The following is a 26,891-nucleotide window of genomic DNA, read 5'->3' as shown; positions in this document are numbered from 1 at the left end:
TACTTCTCCTGGCCACCACCCTGATCCTCCCCTTCACTCAAGCTTGGAATACGGATAAACTGGGTCCCTAACCACCCTTGTTCTTATTACCATATTCAGGTGCAATTATGACTGTATACCATGCAGATGTGCCCTCTTTTATGATCCCTGAGAGCCCATAAGCCCTATAAGCACCAGCACCGGCTTGCATATAACTTTTTTCCCTTTCTGACCCTTGAACAGCACCAAGAACACAGCAGGCCAGGGTATCCAGCTGAGTAAGTGGCAGCTAGGAACAGAGGTCAGGAACACAGAGGGGGCTTTGTGAAAAATATCCAGCATTCTGCTATTTCAATAACCCTGTCCTGAGCAGTGAGGCCCACATGCAGTACAGGAGGAAGGGGGAGGTTTGAGAGGGAAAAATGAGCTCACCCGAGCTCCCAATGGCAGAGGCCAAGCAGCCATTGCCTTCTCCTTCCTTCCTGTGGGGTTCTTCCTTGGGGAGGGACAGAAGCCAAAGGAGGCAGAGCTGAGCGAAGGGAAAGAAGCCATGAGAAACAAGACTCCTGCAACAGCAACAATGAAAATACCTATAAATAAACTAAATAAGACCTGGATAGTAGCTACATAAAGAAAATGATTTTCATGTATTAAGTTCACTTCATTATGCCTATTTAGCTATACAAAGACGAAAGACAGAGAGACATGACATATTCTTGCACAATATGTCTCAATATACCAGGATGTCATTTCTTTAATTCATAAACTTAACACATTCCCAGCCAAGTTATGCCTAAGTAACAATATTTTACAGTTAATATGGGCCATGCACGGTGGCTCACGCCTGTAATCCCAGCACTTTGGGAGGCCAAGGTGGGTGGATCACTTGAGGCCAGGAGTTCGAGACCAGCCTGGCCAAAATGGCAAAATCCTGTCTCTACCAAAAATACAAAAATTAGAGAGTGGTGGTGGGCGCCTGTAATCCCAGCCACTCAGGAGTCTGAGGCAGGAGAATCACTTGAACCGGGGAGGTAGAGGTTGCAGTGTCGAGATCACACCACTGCACTCTAGCCTGGGTGACAGAGCAAGACTCCGTCTCAATAAAAAAAAAAAGAAGTTCACTAATTATGGAAAAAATATTTAAGTTGTGTGTTACAATAACTAAGACTTTTTTAAAAAAGAATACTGATGAGAGACAACTTGCCCACCAGTATTCATAAAGCTACAAGAATTGGAACACAATATTACTGACTTATTTACCAGATACATTGTTGACCACCAACTGTATACTAGGCACCATTGCATGGGGTAGGGGTGGATACAGCTGTAAATAAAACAGATAAACTCTCCGCAATCATGGATGTTATAGCCGAACAGGGAAAAGCATCAATGGAACAAATTAAAATTCTACCAACCTAAATGGTTCAAATACACATGTATTTATATATGTGTGCGTATATATATATTTCATTCAAGATATGAAATAAGTGACATTTCATATCAACAAAGAAAAAATTACTAAGTAACTTGTAACAAAGGCTTACCATTTGGAAAAAAATAAAAATGTACACAAAAAATGAAAGTACTAAGAGAAACTACAAACATTTTTGTAATCTCGTGGGACAGACAGCTTCTCTGCCAGTGATGTCAAACACCCAAACGTGAAGAAAAGGTTTTCATGTGTGACCATAAGAACCTGTGACGTTTCTGCACAGTCAGGAAACATGCTTATGTATCAGATACAAAATTAAAATACAAAATGCAAACTGCGTGAAAATATTCATTAGTGTTCAAAATGCAAATGTAAACAATCCTATCTTTTGCACCTCTCAGAAGTTCAAGAGAATGCTAACATTCACAGTTGGTGTGGGTAAATCTGGCACTCTTACACTGCAAGTGTTTATATAAACTGCAACAGACAGGAGGTATCAAAATCCTTACTTTACCCTGGACCTAGAAATTTCACTTTAAGAGATTTATAGAATAAGACAAAATGCAAAGATGTACGTAGCCAGATGGCCTATACTGTTTATAATACTGAAAAAAAAAAAAAAAAAGAAAACCCTAACACAAAAACCTAAGGAGAGGATTCAATACGACACATCCATACTTTCCCTCACGCTCATTAAAATGACGACGTAGCTGTATTTAAAATCTGGTATAAGCAGACGATGTTAACATATTCCAATGTTTTTTTCAGGTGTATTCTCTATCTTCATTGGGTGTTTAGGCCAGTAAAAAATTACAAGGCTTAAGATTTGTACACTTCAAACCCCTTACCAAATGCATCTCATGACTCAGTTTTAAAAGATAGATGGAGAAAAAGCTGCTAATATTCATATTTCTGTTTAAAAACAAAGTACAAAGTGTTTCTATGCTTATACACATATCCACGCTGCCATGCAGATGGAGATAGATTTTGAATGATTGTTTTAATCTCAATTTTCTAGTTGTGCTACAGTGAAATCGCTTAAGGAAAAAAAAAAAAAAAGATTCCCCGAGGTCGAAACCTGCACCAGGTTGGCCTCCCCGTTCTTATTGTGAGATGGGAGGGGAGCCCATGCCAGCGCTCTCGGAATGAGAACCAGAGGGCGGGTCCGGAGACCCGGTTTACACAAAGGGCAGATGCTGCACAGGGAGACCCAGCCTCTGGCCCAGAATCCCCGGGATGTCCGCGGGTTAGGTTCGCTCCACGGTCGCAGCGTGTCCCGGGACAAAGCTGCGCGCGGCTGGGGAAAGCCAGGGAGGAACCCGGGTCCGAGCGACTCTTGGAACCTTGGGCCCCTCCCTGACCCGTGGTGGCCGGCGTGGCCCTTGTTCGAGCCCCCATCCCCGCTGCTCCGGGGCTGTGATTCCACCTCGGCGCCTGCCCAGGACAGCGCCGAAGGACACTCAGCTGCCAGTGTGCTCGCGCCGCCAGCTCCTGGGGAAGAGGGAACGCACCTGGAGCTGGAGGCCCGGCGCTCCACAGGCGCAGTGAGGCCGCACCCCCGGCCCATCTGCTGCGGGCCCGCCCCTCAACCCTCAGGAAGCTGGGGCCTCGCCCCGCAATCCTGAGCTCCTCCTGCGGGGGCCTACAAGACTCACGGATGGCGCGCGCCCCCGCCACCGGCCCCGCACTCACCCTCTCCCAGCAGGAGCGGGAGCAGCGGCGACCCACACAGCCGCGACCGGCGCTTACAGCCCGGAGCGCCAGACTACATTTCCCACAAGGCTGCGGGGCTGCAGTGCGGCCAGGCCGTCGGCGTGTGCGAGAACGGGGCCCCAGAGGGCAAGGCTGTGCCAGTGGCCAGCTGAGGTGGCCCACGGTGTGGCCGCTGCAGGTCATCGGTGTGTCCAGGCGGGACGCGGGGTTCCCAGGCGGCCCCTTACCCCGGCTAAAGTCGTCTCTCTGGCCAGGCCTGCAATCTCAGCACTTTGGGAGGCGGGTGGGTGAATCACCTGAGGTCAGGAATTCAAGACCAGCCTGGCTAACATGGTGAAACCCTGTCTCTACTAAAAATACAAAAAAAATTAGCCAGGCGTGGTGGCGGGCACCTGTAGTCCCAGCTACTCGGGAGGCTGAGACAAGAAAATCACTTGAACCTGAGAGGCAGAGGTTGCAGTGAGCTGATATTGCGCCACCTCACTCCAGCCTGGGTGACAAGAGCAAGAGAGTGTCTTTAAAAAAAAAAAAAGGCATTAATTTACCAGCAAATAAAATATTTTAAACTTTTATGTATTTAATAACATAAGATACAAAATACATAAAGCAAACATGGGCAGAACCCATTTTTAATTTTGTTTTCTTTCTTTTTTGTACAGATGGGATCTTACTCTGTTGCCCAAGCTGGTCTCAAACTTCTGGGCTCAAGCAACGCTCCTGCCTTGGCCTCCCAAAATGCTGGGATTATAGGCGTCAGCCACCACCCTGGCCTCAGAGTTTTTAACCTACCTTCTCAATAACTAATAGAAAAGCTGACAAAAAGGTCACTATAGATATGAAATATTTGAAAAGCAAAATTAGTTTTATGTTAATGAATAGACATGTAGACTACTCCACCCCAAAACTGAAGAAAACACATGGAAAAGCATATATTCATTTAAGAAATGATCTCATACTAGTCTGTAAAGTAGCCTCAACACATTTCAAGCAATTGGTATCACACAAGACCATATTCTTTGACAATGTAATTAAGCTAAACATTTTTTAAAAGACTAGAAACTTTTTAGAAAAGATTTAGGTAAAGGGAATATTTAGAGGAAATTTTGCAGCCTTCAAAGCATACAGTAAAGAAGAAAAGAAGGCAGATTGGGTAGAACACATCTAATTTTGTTCCCTCCTAACACGTACTGATATAGTTCAGGACACACACACACTGCCAAAATATGGCACCTCATCATTTGAGAAAACAGCAAAAACAGGAAGGACTTTTCCACACATCTCCCACGAAGCAGGTTGTAAAACCTAGGAAGAATTTCCTAACGTCCCCTGAAGCAGGTCATAAGATTCTCATGTGAGATTTGCACTCTCTATACCTGGAGGAAAGTAACATCTTTATTGCTGAAGACACACAGTCACAAAGAAAACTCTTGAACAAACAGGCCTTGCTAAGTTGCCCCCAGTGTATTACTATTAGATCATATCCTTTGTCCATTTATATTTCTCTGTGACTTCATCAAATTTAGCATAAAAATACACAACTTTAACTGTTTCTTTGGGACTTCATTTCCTTATGTAGGCTGCTGTGTCATGTAAAACTTGTATTAAAGAAACTTGTATGTTTTGCTCTTGTTAATTTGTCTTTTGTCTTAGGGGTCTCAGCCACCAACATAGGATGCGCAAGAAAAATGTATTTTGCCTCCTCTGTACCACTAAAAGCAAATGTAACAGATTGTTTGAAAACTTGTTAATTCACAAGGTCAGGAAAAACAAGTAAGGACACACCAGCAACATTTTAAATCTTGGAAACAGATGGATGTTATTTTCTTGGCAAACCTGAAATAATGCCAAATCCCAGAGAGCTGTAAGAAAGGTAAAGGCCAGGCTGGGTACAGTGGCTCATGCCTGTAATCCCAGCACCCTGGGAGGCCGAAGTCAGGGGATCACTCAAGACCGCAAGTTCCAGGACAGCCTGGGCAACATGGCGAGATGCTGTCTTTACAAAAAATAAAGGTAGGAAGGAATGGAGTCTCTCTACTGTTTTGTGCAAATGTAGTCGGGCTTATGATCAGAACTGCTGTTATGTACAATGCTGCTAACCTCCAAGCCTTGGAGGGAAAAGGTTAAGTATGAACTTTCTGTTCTTGGGCACACAACCAAAAGGCCTGGACAATGAGAAACTTTTTCTGGACTGGTTCCACTAATGCTTTTGTCCGTGAAATCACGAAGTACCTTGCCAGTAAGGGACTGCCCTTGAATGTTCTTTTGATATTGGACAATGACCCTGGTCACCCAGAATCCCATGAGTTCAATGTCAAAGGCACTGAAGTGGTCTACTGTATTAATATCAGATAATGTGGACTTTGTAGACAAAGAAAATTGAGACAGGAAAATTACATAATGATAAAAGGGCTAATCTACCAAAAAGTTATAGCAGTCAGTTTTTAATTTTTTAAAATGTTTCGTAGAGACAGGATCTACCTATGTTGCCCAGACTGGTATCGAACTCCTGGCCTCAAGTGATCCTCCCACCTCAGCCTCCGAAAGTGCTGAGATTACAGGCACATGCCACCATGCCCAGCTTTGTTGCTGTTGTTGTTGTTTTTTGAGAGTCTGTCGCTTTGTTGTCCAGGCTGGACGCAATCTCGGCTCGCTGCAACCTCCGCCTCCCAAGTTCAAGCGATTCTACCTCACCTGAGTAGCTGGGATTACAGGCACTAGCCACTGTGCTCGGATAATTTTTGTATTTTTAGTAGAGACAGGGTTTCACCATGTTGGTCAGGCTGGTCTCGAACTCCTGACCTCAAGTGATCCACTTGCCTCAGCCTCCTAAAGTGTTGGGATTACAGGCGTGAGCCACTGCGCCTGGCCTAGCTTTGCTTTTTTCTTTCAAATTCTACAGCAGGCTTAAAAATGGTTTATGTTCAAACATTACAATACTAAGGGATTCTGTATCTATGTATTTTTTACCAGAGTCTTTATATTTTCATAGTTTCATGTTATTACCTTTCAATTTAAAGAATTCCCTTTAGCATCTTTTTGAGACAAGAGTCTGTCACCCAGGCTACAGTGCGGTGGTGTGATCTTAGCTCACTGCAACCTCCACTTCCCAGGTTCAAGGGATTGTGCCTCAGCCTCCCACCTAGGTGGGACTACAGACGCCCACCACTACACGTGGATAATTCACATATTTTTAGTAGAGATGGGGTTTCACCATGTTGGCCAGGCTGGTCTCAAACTGCTGACCTCAAGTGATCCCCCCGCCTCAGCCTTCTGAAGTGCTGGGATTATAAGCATGAGCCACCTTACCCGGCCAGATCTCCATTTCTTTAGGGTTGGTTTCTGGAGGTTAGTTTCTTTTTATTGGGAAGTGTTTCACTCTTTCTTTACAGCCTTGTGATCTTTTGTTGAGATTTGGCCACTTGAAAAAAACAGTCCCCTCCAGCAGTCTCTAAGGATTGGCTTTGTATAAAAGAAGACCGTCATCATTTAGCACAACTAGAGATTCTGGGATTGTCTCAAAGTTTTTCTGGGGATGCTACTTCTCTGGGCTTGTGCACAGAATGAGGTTTTTGCCTGCTTCTTCTTTAGAGATTGTAACCTCTTGTTCCCCTTGCTGTTTGCAGTATTACAGTCTCTCTGGTGATGTAACAAGCTCCAGTGCTCACCTTTGTTCTCAGCAGCCCCCAATCTAGCATCCAAACTAATTCCAGTCAGTACTCTGAGTCTCATGAGACAAACCATGCCCTTGGAAAGCACCATGAAAAGCTAAAACACTGGATGCACAGCCCACTCTTCTTCCCTCCTGAGGGAAAAACTGGCAGCTGAGTGTTTTTTTTCCTGATCACACCTTGCCACGCTAGGCAGTGGGAGTGGCTAGGGTGGGTAAAATGTCAAAAATTTTCTACCATTTTGATGTGTCTCTGTCTTTGCACTCACCTGGCGTGCTACAACCTCTTAGTGTCTAGAATTCTCACAAAAGCAATTTGTAGTTTGATGTTTAGCTGATGTCTCTGCGGGAGAACAAGGGACTAGGGCTTCCTATTCTGCCGATGTCATTTCCCTGGGTTAAAACTTATTTTACTTCAGTACTTGAAAAATGTTGTGCCTCTGTCGTTTCTAGTGAAAAATCTGTTTTCATTAGATTTTTATCCCTATAGGTAAACTGTGATTTTTCTCTCTAGCCTCCAGTGTTTTTTTTTGTTTGTTTTTTTGTTTTTGAGACAGTGTCTCACTCTGTCCCCCAGGCTGGAGTGCACTGGCGCAATCTCGGCTCACTGCAAGCTCCACCTCCCAGGTTCACACCATTCTCCTGCCTCAGCCTCCCGAGTAGCTGGGACTACAGGCGCCCGCCACCACGCCCAGCTAATTTTTTGTATTTTTAGTAGACAGGGTTTCACCGTGTTAGCCAGGATGGTCTCGATCTCCTGACCTTGTGATCTGCCCGCCTCAGCCTCCCAAAGTGCTGGGATTACAGGCGTGAGCCACCAAGCCCAGCCTAGCCTCCAGATTTTCTTTTAGTTTTCCGAAGTTGAACTGTGATATGTTTTGGTGTGGACTCCTTGGATTCATGCTTCTAGAGGTTTGCTCAGCTTCTTGAATGTATAGGTTCATACCTATTGCTAAACTTGGGAATTTTCAGCCATTAATATTTCAAAGATTTTCTAGGCCCACTTTTTCTTCTCTCTCTCCCCTGAACTCTGATTATATTGTTAGATCTTTTATTACAATTCTACAGATTCCTGAGTCTCTGCTTTTCTTCCAGTCTGTTTTCTCTCTGTATTTAAGACTGAGTAAATTCTACTTTATCTTTAAATCCACTGATACTTTCCTCTGTCCTCTCAGTTCTGCTGCTGTGCCTATGCAGTGAATTTTAAAATTTTTGGTTACTGTATTTTAGTTCTAAAATTTCCGTGGTTTTTTTTTTTGTTTTTTGTTTTTTTTTTTGAGACAGAGTCTTGCTCTGTTGCCCAGGCTGGAGTGCAGTGGCACCATCTTGGCCCACTGCAACCTCTGCCTCCCGGGTTCAAGTGATTCTTCTGCATCAGCCTCCCGAGTAGCTGGGACTACAGGTGCGCACCACCACGCCCAGCTAATTTTTGTATTTTTAGTAGAGACAGAGTTCCACCATATTGGCCAGGCTGGTCTCGAACTCCTGACCCCATGGTCTGCCCGCCTCAGCCTCCCAAAGTGCTAGATTACAAGCATGATCCACCACGCCCAGCCTAAAATTTCCATTTTTTCTTTCTCACTTCTTTGCTGAGAGTCTTTTTATTTCAAACATTTTCATAATTGCTCATTGAAACATGTTTATGATGGCTACTTAAAAATCTTTGTCAGATAATTCTAACATGTCTATCATTAACTTGTTAGTATCTACTGATTGTCATTTTTCACTCAAGTGATCTTCCTGGATCTTGACATGATTTTTTGTTGAAACTTGAACATTTTTAGTATTATGTTATGAAACTCTGAATCTTATTTGACCAGGTGGACTAGCAGCTCATGTTCCTCATTTGACATATCTAGATACCACATAAGGGTCTCCATTTTACTTGTGTGGGTGAAATTTCTGGGAGCTTACTAGGCCTACACTGATATAACTATGGTTGGGAGGTATTAAGTGTGACTTATTCCTGCTCCCTACGTAGCCTCCAATGACACTGTGGGGTTGGAATGTGGTCTGATTACTGCTGGGCAGGGGTAAATGGTCTTACTCTGCACTAGGCCTCCACTTAACATCAACCTACCAGAAAAGGGGAATGATGCCTTCTTCCTACTGGGTGGGGATAGCAGCCCTTTCTGCACATGGTCCCCGCTATTATTGCTGGCATGGGGCAGGTGCTCATTACCAGCCAGTGTGGATGAATAACCTAGCTCTTGGCACTCTCTGATACCACCCAGCAGGGGTTTTATGAGCCTTCTTTTCATCCTTACAAGGGCAGAAGTTTAGACTTCCCACTTGGCTTTTGCTGGTGTGTATAGTCATGGGAGCAGCTTTATCTGGTTGTGTGACCAAAGTAGAGTGGCTGTCTAAAGTTTTCTGTCTTGCTAGACTGCCCAATTCCTGGTCCTTTGGGTAGAGACAGTAGACTTTTCTTAGAGCTTCCTTTTTTGGTGGGTCTCTGTTGGTGTTTCTGGGTTTTCCATCTTCTTCAGCTCCAAGTCTGGGATATATGAGGCAAAAAGAATCACCACTGGCCAGGCATGGTGGCTCACACCTGTATCCCAGCACTTTGGGAGGCCAAGGCAGAAGGATCACTTGAACCCAGGAGTTGGAGCCTGGGAAACATAGGGAAACCCACCCCTACAAAAAAAAATAGCCAGGCACAGTGGTGCATGGTACAGGACTGTGGTCCCAGCTATTTTGGAGGCTGGCGTGGGAGGATCACTTGGGCCTGGGAGGTCAAGACTGCAGTGAGCCGTGATCACATCATTGCATTCCAGCCTGGGAACGAACAAGACCGTCTTGAAGGAAAAAAAAAAAAAGAATCACCAGAGTCTTATGTTTATTTATAATATACAAGGTTTCAGATGTACGGGATAAATAAGGAAAGGTACATCTGTCTGTTCCATCTTCCTGGAATAATCTGATTTTTAGGTTGAAAATTTAATTCGTAATACATAATTATTTTATTGAACAATATATACCAATATAGTGTTTTATTGAACAATATATACCAATATAGTGTTTTATTGAACAATATATACCAACAGGAAAATAGTAAGATTTCTTTGGAGTTCTTTTTGTTCTCAGATCAACTCATCTTGAAATCTCTACACAAAAATTCATACGATGAAAATTTTAAATTTTGAGTTGATCTATACCATATACCACCAAGACCCATAAAGCAGGATATTACATAATAATGTAGAATTTCTAGAGCTGAAAAGGCTAGACACCATGTAACTTGAAGCAGAATGGGGGCTGGAAAACATACAAGTTTCTTGACTGTTCAATGCTCTCACAGAAAGTTATATAAGAAAATAAAATATTTTCATTTTTTATAGATCTTAGAAATTACATTACTGAAATAACTGACTTTACAGCTTGGAACAGACTGAACTATGATACTAACTAAATATCTTCTGATCTTGAAAGACTAATTGCACCTAAATTTTTAAAAATATAACCATGTCAGCTTTAATTAAGAATTTTACTATCTGTAGTATTTGGCAAAATACCAGAACAGTTTCGGACACCAAGAACAGAAATAACCTTTTTAGTTCTCATTAAGAACTCTTCTCACAGACTCGCCCAAAGACCTACTCCCAACAATCAGTCCTTCAGTTTCTCAATGATCAAATAATCTTTGAATCATTTGATCATAATCAGAAATGATCAAATAATCTTTGAATCATCTATTCTATCAGATAATTCTTCCTAAAATAGTCTCAAATTGGTCATTTGCTCCTCAGAAATATAGTGAATTAATATGTCCATCATCATATCCAAACTCCTACAGTCTTAGACAGCATTCAAAGTCTCTGACAGGGTAACTGTAGCTTTCATTTCAAATATTTTTATTTTATCCTACCAGGAGCCCTCTACACCAGCAAAGCCAGTCTCCCTACAGGTCCCTACAAATGCTAGATTTATTCTTCCTCTGAGCCTTTTGCTCCTGGGCCTTGCCTTCCAAGAGTACCTCATTTCCATGTATTATTACATCTTTCCTTGAGACTTGGATAATTTCCTTTTGCTCTAAGTTCTTAGAACACAACGTTGGGCACTTCATCAGGCTTCTGTTTACTAAGGAAGAAACCTGATCTTATATACATATACACATACATGATGATATATCATGACCAAGTAGAATTTATTTCAGGAATGAAACATTGGTTAACACCAAAATTCAAACAATTATCTATTAAAAGAATGAAGAGAAAAACAAAATGATCATTTCAACCAATGCAGAAAATGGACATGACAAAATACTACTCCCTTTTATGATAAAAACTCACATCACACTAGGAATATGAGGGAATGTCCTTATTCTGATAACAGGGATCCACAAACAATTTTTTGGCAGGGGCAGGGGTTGGGAGGCGCATGTGGGGGAGGCAGAGTCTTGCTCTTTCCCCAAGCTGGAGTGCAGTGGTGGGATCACAGCTCACTGCAGCCTCAACCTCCTGAGCTCAAGCAATTCTCTTACCTCAGCCTCCCAAGTAGCTGGGACTACAGATGTGCACTACTATGCCTGGCTAATTTTGTTGTTGTTGTTGCTCAGGCTGGTCTCGAACTCCTTCCTGGGCTCAAGCAATCCTCTTGTCTTGGCCTCCCAAAGTGCTGGGATTACAGGTGTGAGCCACCATGCCCAGCCTGGAAAGAAAGCTAACATAATATTAAATAGAGAAATATACTTATCATTTCTATTCAACAATGTACTGGCCTGTACTAGTGCTATAATGTAAGAAAAATAAAATGTATTATGATTGGAAAAGAGAAACAGAATGGAAATTATTTAGATCATCGTTATGTGTAAAATATCCAAAAAAATCTACAAGCAAGCTATTAGAAATAAGTGAATTTAGCTAGGTTGCTGGATACAAGGTCAATATACAAAAACCAATTATACTTCTATATACTAGGAACAAACAGGAATGAAGTTTTAAAATACAATTTGCAATAATACCATGAACACGTCATGCCTCCTTGCCTTGCACAAGCTTTTCTCCAATTTGGAATGCCTTTCCATCTACCTCCACATGCCTGTTGAACTCTGACATTTCTTTCCAGTCTCCTCAGATTTACCACTTTTTAAAAAGCATTTTCTCTCCCTCCCTGAGTAGTTTTCAAACTTTAATTCACCAGCAAATTTTTTCCTTATAATTAAAAATAACAACTATCAAATACATGAAACTGACAAACATGGAGCTTTCTTATAGAAACAAGGGTAGGAAATAAAACTCAAGAGCCTTGACTTCCCAAAAAACCTCCAGGACAAGGATTGAAACTCATTAATTTAATATCATTAAGCACTCAAATATCCAAATTGAGACTCTTAAAAAATGAAGTCTTTCTCCTTAGAGAAAATGAGTCAGCAGGCAGAAAATTACTTCACCTCCAAATCACTTATCTGTATTCCCTTCTTTATGTGGGCTTTTCCCTCCCTGAAGTTAAGGTTAATTCCTCCACCTATGCTATGACTCGAATTTATTTCACAAAAGTTGTTCCTCCCAGCAATGTCTTCTTTAATCTACCCTCAACATGTGCATACATTATTAAACCAGAAATGGTCCCTAAGTCATTCTTCCCTTCAATTATATTTGAAATAGTCTTCAACAGCCTACTTGTTCACCCTCCTTCAGTGAAATTTCTCTTGCCAAAGTCTACAATTATCTCATTTACCAATTTACTCTCCTTATTACTTCATTTATAGCACCTGACACTACTGCCCATCTGAGATTCATTTATCCCTTGGGTTCAGTGACATCACTCTTCTGCCTTTTCTCCTACATAAAGGGCCATTCCTTTTCATCTTTGCACAATTCCTTCATCTACTTCTTGTATATTGATGTTTTCCTCGGTTGTATCCACGATCCCTTTCTCATTCTAATCTATACATTCTCATGGCCAATTTACATGTGCCAAGCTTTTCACTAACTATATCTTAATTACTCCTAACTCAAGCCATCCAGCTCAAATTGACCTTTTGGGTTTGGATGACTCATTTAACATGTATAAAATCAAACTGTTTACCCCTATATTGCCTACAAGGCATATCACACCACCATCCATCCAGGTAAAGTTAATCTACCCTGTGTGTCAATCACCTTCCCCAATTATTTGATTGCAAAAACTATGCCTTATCTATTCTTACTACATTAGCATGTGCAACATATTCTTCACTGACTATCCTTGCTTGAGCTTAGAGCCTCCTTCACCCATCACTGGAGGCTGAATTCTAGGCTTCAGTCTGTTCAGCAGTCTTCAATCTCCTAAATTCATCCTCTACACATTCGTGCAATACAGTTTCCATCACTTAAAGTCGTTACTTAGTACCCTAAATTTCAGAATAAAACTCAAATTCCTTAGTTTGGCAAGTAAGACCTTTTGTTACCTAGCCACTGCCTTCTTCTCAAGCTTTTCTTTTTCATTACTTCCTATAGATTCTCTACAAATGTAATATGCTGTCACCCACCCACCCTACACCTTTGCATATGTGGCTCCCTCTATTCAGGATCTCACTTCATGAAGAATACCTACTATTCTTCCAAAACTGGGCTCAGACATCATGGTCTCTGGGACACTATTGCTGGTCTCTCCTGGTCTGCTTGGTTAGTCTTCCATATTTCTGCATCCCATGCAAATCTCTCCATTTGTATTCTGCAACACAGCATCACAGCTTAACTATTTATCTGTGAAAACCCCAACACATGATTTGCTTACTCCCTTTAACCTCCTCTTCTCCACCCACTCAATTCATGACTTCTTTAAGGTCTGTTTCTTTCTTCTATACAATTTCTAGCGCTCAGGATAATATCTGGCCCAAACTCAGGCTTAAACAAACATTTCTAAGTAAATCAGTTTTGAAATTTACAATTATTTTTAAAGAATTTCCTTTGCAGTCTGAAACTTTTAAAACCCCACGAGGAAAAAAAACTTTTATTTCATAAACTGATTCCTTCTGAAGACTGTCACAAGTGATAGGCTCTTTAAACAATTAGGATTTCATCTGCAGCCAACTAAAAAAATATTAATAGCTTTAACCTTGAAGTGATCGCCCAAACAAACAAAATGCTTCAACCTAAACTATCTAACATTACTGTTCAGAGCATAGCAAGTATGGTTTCATAATAAATATGACTTCAAGACAATAAAGAAAAAATTCTGAAAACAAAACTAGGAAATGTATAGAAAATATGGGAGGCTATTAGATGTTGTTTGGGCATGACTACAACAAAGAAGAGAACAGATTTTTTCTTTTTTAATAAAAGCCATGCATGAAGTTTGACAGTAAGTCAGGAAAAGGTAAATTCCAGACACTAAGAGGTAGTTCAGTTAGTTTTTATCTCTTATTGGTCCTTTGCTCTAATACTGCATATATATATATATATATATATATATATATATATATATTTCAGGAGAAAGTGCGAATGTAGTCCCCCACTACCATAAATTATGCAGTTGAGTTTTCCACATTTTGGGAAATTGAAGGGGTCAGCACATCTGGAGTGCAATGGATAAGCCTTGCCCTGGGAAAACCACCTTCGTGATCATGGTAATCTTCCCTGCCAGGTAAGTATATATTGCATATATTTTTAAGATCAATTGTTTTGTTTGCTATTAAAATGTTTGCTGTAATAAATATGCTTATATTTATATAATAGTAGCTTATACAAATGTTTTTCTAATGAAAAATTCAGCACCTCAGCACCCAGACTTTTCTTTTTTGCATGTCATAGATAGCATATATTATATAAAGAGATTTTATAAACATACCTTTTATCTTACAAATGGCCAATTTCAATGTCTGCAACAGTGAACTGTCTCGGGATATTTTAAAAAGTGAGTGACAAGTATAAAAGCTTTTCCCATAAGTTATTACATAGCTAAAGTTTATTCTTAAAACTTAGTATCTGATGAGAACTAAGAGTTTTCTCATATTCATTATATTTAATAAATCACTCTCAAGCATGTATTCTCTGATGAGTTTTGGTTTAAGGCTTTCACACATGCAAATCGGCTTTTAAGGAGTCCTCTTCAATGTGAATTTTATAATGATTAGTAAGGGATGACCTCTGGCTGAAGAGTTTCCCACATGCATTACATTCATAGGGTTTCTCTCCAGTATGAATTCTTTGATGTGCAATACGTGATGAGCTTTGTCTAAAAGTTTTTCCACATGTATTACATTTAAAGGGTTTTTCTCCTGTATGAATCCTCTGATGTTGTATAAGAGCTGCACTTTGGCCAAAAGACATCCCACATTCCTCACATCGATATGGTTTCTCTCCAGTATGAATTCTCTGGTGATTACTAAGCGATGAGTTACACCTGAATGTTTTCCCACACTCGTTACACTTATAGGGTCTTTCTCCAGTATGCATTCTCTGATGTTGAATGAGAGCGGAACTCTGTCTGAAGGCTTTTCCACATACTTTACATTTACATGGTTTTTCTCCAGTATGAATTCGCTCATGAATAATAAGTGTTGAGTGGGAGCTTAAGGCTTTACCACATTCATTACAATTATAAAACTTCTCTCCAGTATGAATGATTCGGTGTCTATTAAGTCGTGAAATAGAAGTAAAGCCTTTCCCACATTCATTGCATCTATAGGGCTTTTCTCCGGTGTGAATTCTTTCATGTTGGATAAGAGAGGCACTCTGGCTGAAGGCTCTCCCACATTCACTACATTTAAAAGGCTTCTCTCCAGTGTGAATTCTCTGATGATAACGAAGGGATGAGCTAGACTTAAAGGTGTTGCCACATTCATTACATAAGTAGGACTTCTTTCTGAGATGAATTTTCTGACTTCCAGAAAGGGATGTGCTGTAACTGGATGCCTTCCTACCTGGATTGTATTTATGGGGATTTTCCTGAGCATGGATTTTTTGATGTATAAAAAGCCCAGACCTTCGACTGAAGGATTTACCACATTCTTTACATCTATAGCATTTCTCCACAGTATGGGTCCTTAAATGCTTACAAAGGGATGCACTATGGCTGAAGGCTTTCCCACATTCTTTACATATATAGGGTTTCTCTCCTGTATGAGTTCTTTGATGTTGAATAAGAGCAGAACTTTGGCTGAAAGCTTTTAAACATTCTTTACATTTAAATAATTTTTCTCCAGTGTGGTTTTTCTGATGTTTACGAAGGGATGAATTGTGAATGAAGGCTTTTTCACATGTACTGCATTTATAGCGTTTCTCTGCTGTTTTCATTTTTGATTGGTTAAGTAAATTTGAATTCTGCTTGAAACTATTTCTTTGTATTTCACATTTTGATGGAGTTTTTTCTTTAGCAAATCTCTGTTGCTTAATGAAGACTGATTTCAGGTAGAAGTTTTGGCCAAATTCAACATTTTTATGGCTTCTATCTACAGTCAGGATTTTTGTATGGGCAACTGAAATTATTTGTAAATTTTCATTTTTGTCCTGCGGTTTCTTTAATTTCTCTTCATATATGCAGGATCTTTCTGATATGAAGTTCCAGGGTTCATCCCTTTTCAATCTTTTCCTTATCTGCTCCTGAAATGAATCCTGAGTTTGAGTTGACTTTGTCATTTTAGGTGTGCTCTTACATCCTGAAAAAATAAAAAAAGAAAGCAATAGCCCATGATTCATGTGATTGGCTGAGACTAAATGTGTAGAAGGGATTAATGGTATCTCAATAAGGGTTTGCTATATGACTAAAAGAGGATAAAATTCTAAAAAACACTATATAAAATAATGGATGACAGCTGAACTGATAAGTGAACAAATGAATAAAACAAACTCAGTTAAGGCGGGTGAGTGTGTAAGAGTGACCAAGAGAATGGAGCAGAAGGATCAGAGGAGGAGGAGGCATATGAATTTAGGAAATATAATCTAGTACCCAAAGCCTATGATGGACTCATAAATTACCCCATTCCTGTAATTATTTATACTCCTGAATGTCTTCCCTCCTTTTCCTACATTCTGAACTCCTTTGTATCCTTCAGATTCAGTTCAAATGTTAACTCCTCTGTGTACCTTTTCCTAACTTTGAGTTCCAACAACTCACTCCCCCTTATTATAGCACTTATTGTAGTACATTAAATGCATTTAAGTAAGGAATAATACACACCTAGAGATGCTGAGAAAATATTCAGCAAAATTCAGCACCACAGACAATAAACACACTCAAGCAAAAATGAACTGAGGGATACTTCCTCAACATAATAAAATACATAGACCTTTGTCCTAAAGCTAGTATCTATTAAATACACTAGAGGTATTTCTGCTATGCTGAAGAACAAGGCAAAGACACCCATTATTTTCCCTGCAATTTAACACTGTACTAGACATATTAACCAATGCAATCAGGCAATATAAATCAATTAGATATGAGTAAAGAGAAAGTAAAACTACCTCTATTTGCAGATAATATTAAAAAGTCCAGAGAATGGATTGAGACCATCCTGGCCAACACAGTGAAACCCCATCTCTACTAAAAATACAAAAATTAGCTGGGCATTGTGGTGCACGCCTGTAATCCTAGCTACTCGGGAGGCGGAGGCAGGAGAATTGCTTGAACCTGGGAGGTGGAGGCTGCAGTGAGCCGAGATTGCACCTGGGTGACAGAGCGAGACTCCATCTCAAAAAAACAGTCCAGAGAATGAATGATAAAACTCACTCACTGAAGTAGCTGGATATAAAATTGACACATTAAAATCAATAGCCTTCATTTATACTAAGAATCACAGTAAATTTACAAGTAATATGAAAAACCTATATAAGGGAAATTTTATACCAGTCTTGAATGACATTAAAGTATATCAGATGAATGACATTAAAGTATATCTGAACAAATAATCACCTCTCCTATTCTTGGATGTAATAACATTATAAAAATGTCAGTGCATTAAGACAAGATACAGATAAGGATTTCTCAACCTCAGATGACATTTTGGGCTGATTTTTTAGTTGTGTGGATAGTGTGGGCTGCCCTGTGCATTGTGGAATGTTTAGCAGCATATTTGATCTCCACCCAACAGACATCAGTAGCACCTGCCCCTCACAATTCCTCCCTCCAGGCTTGCGACAAGCAAAAATCTTTCAAGACATTGACAAATGACAGAATCAGTCCTGGTAGATAATCACTGGAACAGATGAAACAAAAATGATCTTGAGTTGGCCGAGCGTGCTGGCTCACACCTGTAACCCCAGCACTTTGGGAGGCTGAGGCAGGTGGATCACCTGAGGTCAGGAGTTTGAGACCAGCCTGGCCAATATGGCGAAACCCTGTCTCTACTAAAAATAACAAAAATTAGCTGGACTTGGTGGCGGGCGCCTGTAATGCTAGTGACTAGGGAGGCTGAGGCAGGAGAATCACTTGAACCCTGGGGGCAGAGGTTGCAGTGAGCCAAGATCACACCACTGCAGTCCAGCCTGGGCAACAAGAGTGCAACTCCATCTCAAAAAAAAAAAAAAAAAAAAAAATGACCATGAGTTGACAACTACTGAAATTGGGTGATGGGCTGGGTACAGGTACAGTGGCTCCTCCCTTTAATCCCAGCAATTTGGGAGGCCAAGACAAGAGGATCCCTTGAGCCTAGGAGTTCGAGATCAGCCTGGGCAATACAGTAAGATCCCATCTCTAAAACAAACAAAATAAATTAGCTGGGCATAGTGGCACTCGTCTGCAGTCCTAGCTACATAAAAGGCTGAGGCAGGAGGATCACTTGAGCCCAGGAGGCTACAATAAGCCATGATTATCTAATTCCACTCCAGCCAGGGTGACAAAATAAGAGACCCTGTCTTTAAAAAAAAAAAAAAAAAAAAAAAAAAGAGGCCGGGTGCAGTGGCTCACACCTGTAATCCCAAAACTTTCGGAGGCTGAGGTGGGCAGATCACAAGGTCAGGAGATCGAGACCATCCTGGCCAACACAGTGAAACCCCATCTCTACTAAAAATACAAAAGTTAGCTGGGTGTGGTGGCGTGCCCCTACACTCCCAGCTATTCAAGAGGCTGAGGCAGGAGAATCACTTGAACCCAAAAGGCAGAGGTTGCAGTGAGCCAAGATCGTGCCACTGCACTCAAGCCTGGCAACAGAGTGAGACCCCGTCTAAAAAAAAAAAAGAAAAGGAAAAAGAGAAATTGGATGACGAATACATGGGAAGTCATTATATTATTCTACTTTTTTGTTTATTTATTTTGAGACGGAGTCTCGCTCTGTCGCCCAGGCTGAAGTGCAGTGACGTGATCTCAGCTCACTGCAACCTCCACCTCCCGGGTTCACACCATTCTCCTGCCTCAGCCTCCCAAGTAGCTGGGACTACAGGCACATGCCACCACGCCCAGCTAATTTTTGTATTTTTAGTAGAGACGGGGTTTTGCCGTGTTAGCCAGGATGGTCTCAATCTCCTGACCTCGTGATCCACCCACCTTGGCCTCTCAAAGTGCTGGGATTACAGGCTTGAGCCACCACGCCCAGCCTATTCTCTCTACTTTTATATATACTCGAACTTTTCCATAACAAAACTAAAAATGAAGTTTTCTTCCACTTTCTGTCCTTCCTTGTAACAGGAGTGAGTGGGTTAATCTTTTTCCTTTTATAGCCCATACCTACTAAGAAAGCTGCAATTTAAAAACTCTGGTTTCTGGGCCAGGCACGGCGGCTCACACCTGTAATCCTAGCACTTTGGGAGGCTGAGACGGGCAGATCACAGGAGGTCAGGAGTTCAAGACCATCCCAATCAACATGGTGAAACCCACTCTCTTCTAAAATACAAAAATTAGCTGGGCATGATGGCGGGTGCCTGTAATCCCAGCTACTCAGGAGGCTGAGACGGGAGAATGGCTTGAACCCAGGAAACGTTGATTTCAGATTGAGCTGAGATTGGGCCTCTGCACTCCAGCCTGGGCAGCTGAGCAAGACTCCATCTCAAAAAACAAAAACAAAAACAACTCTGGTTTCTGCAAAGAAATCAGCACACAGGCTGGGCACAGCGGCTCCCGTCTGTAATCCTAGCACTTCGGGAGGCCGAGGCAGGGAGATCTCTTAAGGTCAGGAGTTTGAGACCAGCCTAGCCAACATGGTGAAACCCCATCTCTACTAAACACAAAAATTAGCTGGGTGTGGTGGCACATGCCTGTAATCCCAGCTACTCGGGAGGCTGACGCAGGAGAATCGCTTGAACCTGGGAGGCAGAGGCTGAAGTGAGCCGAGATGGCACCACTGCACTCCAGCCTGGGCAACAGAGTGAGACTCCAGTTCAAAAAAAAAAGCAGCACACACAAACAACAAGGTCCTAAAAAATATATACTTTAAAAACATACTTTCAGCCGGGTGTGGTGGCTCACACCCGTAATCCCAGCACTTTGGGAGGCCGAGGCGGGTGCATCATTTGAAGTCAGGAGTTCGAGACCAGCCTGACCAATATGGTGAAACCCCGTCTCTACTAAAAACACAAAATTAGCCAGGTGTGGTGGTGCATGCCTATAATCCCAGCTACTTGGGAGGCTAAGGCAGAGAATAATTTGAACCCAAGAGACAAAGGTTGCAGTGAGCCGAGATTGTGCCACTGCACTCCAGCCTGGGTAACAAGAGCAAAACTCCATCTCAAAAAAACAAAACAAAACAAAACAAACAAAAAAACCTCCAAGTGGAAAATTTAAACATTTATCAAATGACAAAATGTATGTTTATTTCTTTTCAGAGCAAGAGTGGAAGTTTATTTTAAAAGGCTTTAGAACAGGAAAGAAAGGAAAGTATACTTGGAAGAGACCTAAATGGGCACCGAGGTTAAGTGCCATAAAATGTACATTTAAAGAGTAAATATCAAACAAAGCCTTCTGGGTAGCTGAAGATAATGATGGATGTGTGACAAGCAACCTATCAAAATCTCTTCCCCAAATGATAAGAATTAACTTCATAACTGTAACTTTTTTTTTTTTTTTTTGAGACGGAGTCTCGCTCTGTTGCCCAGGCTGGAGCACAGTGGCATAATCTCGGCTCACTGCAAGCTCCGCCTCCCGGGTTCACACCATTCTCCTGCCTCAGCCTCCCAAGTAGCTGAGACTACAGGCGCCCGCCACCACGCCTGGCTAATTTTTTTTTGTATTTTTAGTAGAGACGGGGTTTCACCGTGTTGGCCAAGATGGTCTCGATCTCCTGACCTCGTGATCCGCCCGCCTTGGCCTCCCAAAGTGCTGGGATTACAGGCGTGAGCCACCGCGCCCGGCCTAACTGTGACTTTTATGCAAGACCTCACCCTCAGCATACTACCCAATAGACATCAGTAGCACCTCCCCATCAGAACTCCAGATGGTGGCATACTACTTACATACTTAAAGACAGAAAATGCCAAAAGTGCAAAATAAATGTAAGGTAAAAGAAAAAGTAGATGTCAGGGAAGATGGTAGAGTAGGAAGCACCAAGGTTCTATCTATCCACCTAGACAACTGAGGTGTCAGAATCTGTCTGATACAACTATTTTGAAACTCTGGAAACTATATGAAGGCTTGTAGCTTCTAGGGGAAGGCCTGGCCAGTCAAGTGAAATTAATATTAGTTGGCAGCAGCTACCCATCTCCAATCTCCTCATCTCATGGCTTGAAGCCGTACTAGCATCCCTAGCGTGGCCTTTGGTGGCCAAAGTGGCAATAAAGACCTTGTTCTCCAAATAATGGGGATCTGGGTTCTGACTGCAAATTACTGCTTTGAATCACAGAGGTGCAAACACAAATGCAGGCTGCCATTTTTGCAATCCCCACTGACCTGATGTGGCTTCCAGAGGATTTAAGGAACAGTGCCTACTTTTTTCCCCTTCTGTTCCCCTCTTTTTCTGCTTTGGGGAATCAGACATTAAGGATAAGGACATTTGGCCTGGTGGCTCACACCTGTAATCCCAGCACTTTGGAAGGCTGAGGTGGGCGGATCACTTGAGGTCAGGAGTTCCGAGACCAGCCTGGCCAATGGGGAAATCCTGTCTCTACTAAAAACATAAAAATTAGCCAGGTGTGGTGGTGGGTGCCTGTAATCCCAGCTACTCAGGAGGCTGAGGCAGAAGAATCGCTTAAACCCAAAAGGTGGAGGTTGCAGTGAGCCGAGATCACACCCCTGCAACTCCAGCCTGGGTGACAGAGTAAGACTCCATCTCAAAAACAAAACAAAGAACAACTGCACACATGGGGAATTTAGAAAGTCACTGCACAAGGCCAGGGAAAGACGTGGGCTCAGAAAAAAATGTGAGAAGACCTACAGGTTATATTTCAGGCTAATTCCTGGACTAGTGCCACCCTACAGCAATAAGAAAACAAAAACCAAAACCAAACCAAACCCAGCAAATCTTACAGAAGTGGGAAAATCTGATCCCGAGTTGCAACACTGTAAGACAAAAAAAGAAAAAAAAAGGCATAAAAAAATAGGAAAGTATGGTTCAGCCAATGGAAAAAAATAAATAGAAAACATCTGTGGAGAAGACCAGATGGTGGCATGCTACACAAAGACAACTATCATAAAGATGCTCAGAGCTAGAGGGAAATATGAATGACTCATGAAAATAATGAACAAATCGAAGTATCAATAAAAAGAAAACAAAAAGAAACCAAGAGGAAATTCTAGGAGTTGAAAGCATAATAACTGAAATGAAAATTTCACTAGGGAAATTCAAAAGGTTTAAGCGGGCCATAGGAAAAATCAACAAAGTTTAAGATAGGAAAATTAAAATTCCTGGAGTCTAAGGAAGAAAAAGTAGAAAATACTTAAAAAAGTGAACAGAACTTAAGGGCCATGTAGGATGCCATCAAGCAGGCCGAAATATGCATCGTCCTGGGACCCTCGCACGGTCACACCAGCCCTGCCTAGGCTCTCGGGCCAGTAGCAGCTCTGTACCTCCCTAGGTCAGAGCTCCCGAAGGGAGAGGCAGGCTGCTATTTTTGCTGTGCCACAGCCCTCACTGCTGTTGCCCTCAGGCTCTGGAGGGGGCACAGTGATTAGGGACTGGAACAGAACTCCAGGGAGTGCACAGCCGCCTCACAAAACGCGGCCAGACTGTTTCCCACACGGGTCCCCATTTCCACTTCTCCTCACTGGACAGGGCCTCCCGACCTGGGACTCCAGCACAACCATCAAGCCTACCTGAATGCTTCAGCTGGAGGTGGCTCTGCATTTCTCTGAGGAGGAAATCTGAGAGAGAACCCATAGCCCCTCTACCACTATAGCTAAAATGGTACCACACTATCCACCCTTGGGTTGGGAAGGAACACAGGGCCCGGTCGCTACACTGGTACCTCTAGTACACTACAGCCACCATATGGAGATGAGCCCAGTCTCTCTACCTTGTGAGCTCCCATACCCAACTCTTCACCAGGCAGGGACCCTGGCTTTGGACAGCAGAACAGCCGTCCCTCCCCTGGCTGAGCATTCCCACTGGTAGTGGCTCTGTCTTCCCTGAGGAAGGACTCCCAGAGGCAACTGATAGCCCCTATGCCACTGCCACAGCAGCAGTCCTGCACCTGCTGCCCTCAGTCTGGGGAAGAAACAGTGAAGCCTTCATCTGGGCTTCTAGCATGCCACAGTCACCATATGGACAGGAGCCCAGTCTCTTCTCCCTGTGAGAACCAATCCCTGACTCTTCACCAAGTAGATCCCCCACCTCAGGCCAGCAGGGTAGCCACCTCGCCCCTCGGCTGAAGATTCCCAGTAGCAGTGGCTCCATGTTTCTGAGGTGGAGCTGACAGAGGCAACCGAAAGTCCCTCTGTCACTGCCACTGCAGTGGTATTGCCCTTGCTACCCTTGGACAGAGGAAGGAACAAAAACCCTCAGTACTTCAGCTGTACCTCCAGGAAGCTGCAGTTGCCATAAGCAGCAGTCAGTCTGTCTCGCTGGTGACCTCCCTTCCCCTGCCAGCTCCTCCTTCCCCATCTTGGGCACAGGCCTCCTTCCCCATCTTGTACAGGGCCTCCTTCCCCATCTTGGGCACAGGGCAGTCACCCACCCTGGGCCGACTGCAATGATTGACAGTGGTTCTGCATCTTTTTAGGGTAGAGGCCCATAGACAAGTGAAAGGGTCTCTGCCACAACCACCACCAACCGGAGTCCCTTCCCCTGTTGCCTCCAAGCTAGGGAGCGAACATAAACCAAGATCACCCCAGAGCTATGGTGGGCAGCCTGGCAGTGCCAAGCTGAGATGTGCAGCCAGCACTCGAGTGGGAGAGGAGCCCACATTTTCAGAGCACTGAGGGGCACGGCTGCAATCTTGAGGAAATACAGAGGAGTCACATAGCTGAGTAAGAGCCTACCTACTGGCCATAACACTTAAGCGCCATCTACCAGACCACAGCCCAAACTTCAACACCAAAATTACTTTGCTAATATACCCCTCTGTGAAACTAGGACAAGAATTCAGCTACAAATAAACACCCTGCATAAAACACTGGCCCTCTGAAAACATTCAAAAAGAAGTCAACTGACTATACTCAAATTACATCACAGTTAATGAAACATTAAGCTCACACAGATGAAAAAGAACCATCATGAGAATTCTGGCAAATCAAAAACCCAGGGTGTCTTCTTTCCTCCAAAAGACTGCACTAGTTTCCCAGCAAGGGCTCCTAAGCGGCTGAAATGACAGAAACAGAACTCAGAACATGGACAGGAACAAAGATCATAAAGATTCAAGAGAAAGTTGAAACCCAATCCAAGGAATGTAAGGATTACAGTAAAATAATAGAGGAGGTGATAGACAAAATGGCCATGATAAGAAAGAACCAAACTGATCTAATAGAGCTCAAACACATACTACAAGAATTTCATAATGCAACTGAAATGCGGAACAGACCAAGCTGAGGAAAAAATCTCAGAGCTCAAAGTCTGGCTCTCTGAACTCAGACAGACAGACAGATAAAAATAAAGAAAAAGAATAAAAACCAATGAACAAAACCTGAGAAATAAGGGATTATGTAAAGAGACAAAATCTACGACTCACTGCCATCCCTGAAAGAAGTGGGGAGAAGGCAAGTAACTTGGAAAGCACATTTCAGGATACTATTGTCCATGAAAACTTCCCCAACCTTGCTTGAGAGGCCAATATTCAAATGCAGGAAATGGGCCAGGCATGGTGGCTCATGCCTGTAATCCCAGCAATCTGAAAGGTCGAGGCAGGCGGATCACTTGAGGCCAGGGGTTCGAGACCAGCCTGGCCAAAATGGTGAAACGCTGTTTCTGCTAAAAATACAAAAATCAGCTGGGCATAGTGGTGCATACCTGTAATCTCAGCTACTCAGGAGGCTGAGGCAGGAGAATTGCTTGAGCCCAGGAAGTGGAGGTTGCAGTGAGCAGAGATCGCACCACTGCACTCCAGCCTGCTGGACAGCAGAGTGTGTGAGACTCCATCTCAAAAAACAAAAAAAGAAAAAAAAACAGAGGACTCACATGATGAAAACTACAAACACTGATGGAAGAAAATAAAAAAGACCTCAATAAATAGAACGACATATCATGTTCACAGATTGGAAGACTAAACACAGAAAATTGATATACAGGTTTACTGCAATTCCTATCAAAATCTCAGCAAGATTCTTTTTGTAGAGATTGATGATTATTCTAAAATTCATACAAAGAACTACAGTAGATAAAACTTTCTAAAAAACAACAAGAAGTAATCACTCTACCCAACATTAAAGCCAGTATATATACAGCAATCAACACTGTGTGGTATTGGCAGAGGAACAGAAACACAGAACAATGGAACAGAAAAGAAAACCCAGAAACAACCCAACAAACACGCCCAAGTGACTTTTGACAAAGGCACCAAAGAACTCCGCAGAGGAAAGACGGCTTCAACAAATAATGATGGAGCAACTGAACATTCGCATGCAAAAAAATGAACCTCGCATCTAACACAAAAATTACCTCAAAAAGTGTCATGAATATAAATGTAAAATGTAAAACTACAGCACTTCTAGAAGAACATGGCAGAAAATCTTCATGATCTAAGTACAGGCAGAATTCTTACATTTAACACCAAAAGCACAATCCATAAAAGGAAACACTGATCAACTGGACCTCAGTAAAATTAAAAATTGTGTTCTGCAAAAGAACCAGTAAAAAGGATAAAAAGACAAACTACAGAGTAAGAGAAAGCATTTGTGAACCACATATCTGGCAACTACTATCCGGCATATAGAAAGATCTTTCAAAACTCAACAGTAAAAAACTCCAAAATAACTCAACTAGAAAATGAACAAAATACCCAGACATTTTATTAAATAAGAAACACAGGCCAGGTGTGGTGACTCAGCCTGTAAGCCCAGCACTCTGGGAGGCCGAGGTAGGCGGATCACTTGAGGTCAGGAGTTTGAGACCAGCCTGGCCAATAAGGTGAAACCCTGTCTCTACTAAAAATGCCAAAAATTAGCTGGGTGTGGTGGCATGCACCTGTAATCCCAGCTACTCGGGAGGCTGAGGTATGAGAATTGCTTGAACCCAGGAGTCAGACATTGCAATGAGCTGAGATCACACCACTGTACTCCAGCCTGGGTGACAGAGCAAGACTGTCTCCAAAAAATAAAAAATAAAAAAAAGGAAATACAAATGGCAAATAAGCACATGAACTATGTCAAACATCAACAGATGTTAGGAACACACAAATTAAAATCACCATGTATTTCACCATACACCTACCAGAATGGTTAAAATAAATAGTAGTACCAAGGCAAAATATTGGCAAGGATGTAACAACACTGGATCATTCACATGCTACTGGTGAAATGTAAAATGGCACAGCCACTCTGGAAAACAACTTGGCTATGTCTTCAAAAACTAAACCTACAACTACCCCATGACTCAGCAATTCCACTCCTGGGCATTTATCACACAGAAATAAAAACTAATTTTTGCACAAAAACCTGCACATGAATGTTTATAACAGCATTATACTTAAATGCCAAAAACTGTAAATAATCCAGATGTCCAACAAGGGAATGGCTATACAAACTATGATATACTCTATGGAACACGACTCAGCAATTAAAAGAAATGAAGTACTGATGTATACAACTACACAGATGAATTTCCAGAGATTTATGTTAAGTGGGGCAAAAAAAAAATCCCATAACGTTGTATACATTTTATTA

The 26,891-nt window shown here is 42.1% G+C and overlaps 2 protein-coding genes and 1 non-coding gene across 17 annotated transcripts in view; all 3 read right to left on the bottom strand.

The window, feature by feature from the left end:
* ZFP2 (ZFP2 zinc finger protein) overlaps positions 1 to 6,613 on the bottom strand; it is a 41,369-nt gene extending 34,756 nt beyond the window's left edge. For 5 of the 7 annotated variants that reach the window (XM_055112894.2, XM_034961157.3, XM_034961153.3 and 2 more), the window contains exon 1: positions 3,104 to 6,601. Coding sequence is in view for 1 of the 7 variants with exons in the window: in XM_055112895.1 (XP_054968870.1) it covers positions 3,104 to 3,307 (204 nt within the window). In the remaining 6 variants the exon portion in view is untranslated. Of the gene's footprint in view, positions 1 to 411 lie in introns of all 7 variants that reach the window. The other 2 variants (XM_055112895.1, XM_055112892.2) reach the window with 2 other exon arrangements.
* A 3,000-nt stretch (positions 6,614 to 9,613) lies between these two features.
* The window catches only part of ZNF354B (zinc finger protein 354B), a 55,730-nt gene continuing 38,452 nt past the window's right edge, over positions 9,614 to 26,891 (bottom strand). For 2 of the 9 annotated variants that reach the window (XR_010112152.1, XR_010112149.1), the window contains 3 exons: positions 14,565 to 16,374; positions 13,329 to 13,448; positions 9,614 to 11,441 (listed from right to left, as the gene is read on the bottom strand). Coding sequence is in view for 2 of the 9 variants with exons in the window: in XM_063604331.1 (XP_063460401.1) it covers positions 14,792 to 16,374 (1,583 nt within the window). In the remaining 7 variants the exon portion in view is untranslated. Of the gene's footprint in view, positions 16,375 to 26,891 lie in introns of all 9 variants that reach the window. The other 7 variants (XR_010112154.1, XR_010112153.1, XR_010112150.1 and 4 more) reach the window with 4 other exon arrangements.
* Positions 14,204 to 14,368, bottom strand: LOC112440008 (U1 spliceosomal RNA). Its single transcript, XR_003028218.1, has one exon. It is a non-coding gene; the product is annotated as a U1 spliceosomal RNA (small nuclear RNA).

Source organism: Pan paniscus, chromosome 4 (assembly GCF_029289425.2).
Source record: "Pan paniscus chromosome 4, NHGRI_mPanPan1-v2.0_pri, whole genome shotgun sequence".
NCBI classification, from domain to species: Eukaryota; Metazoa; Chordata; class Mammalia; order Primates; family Hominidae; genus Pan; species Pan paniscus.
This window is presented reverse-complemented; position numbering and strand designations above follow the sequence as displayed.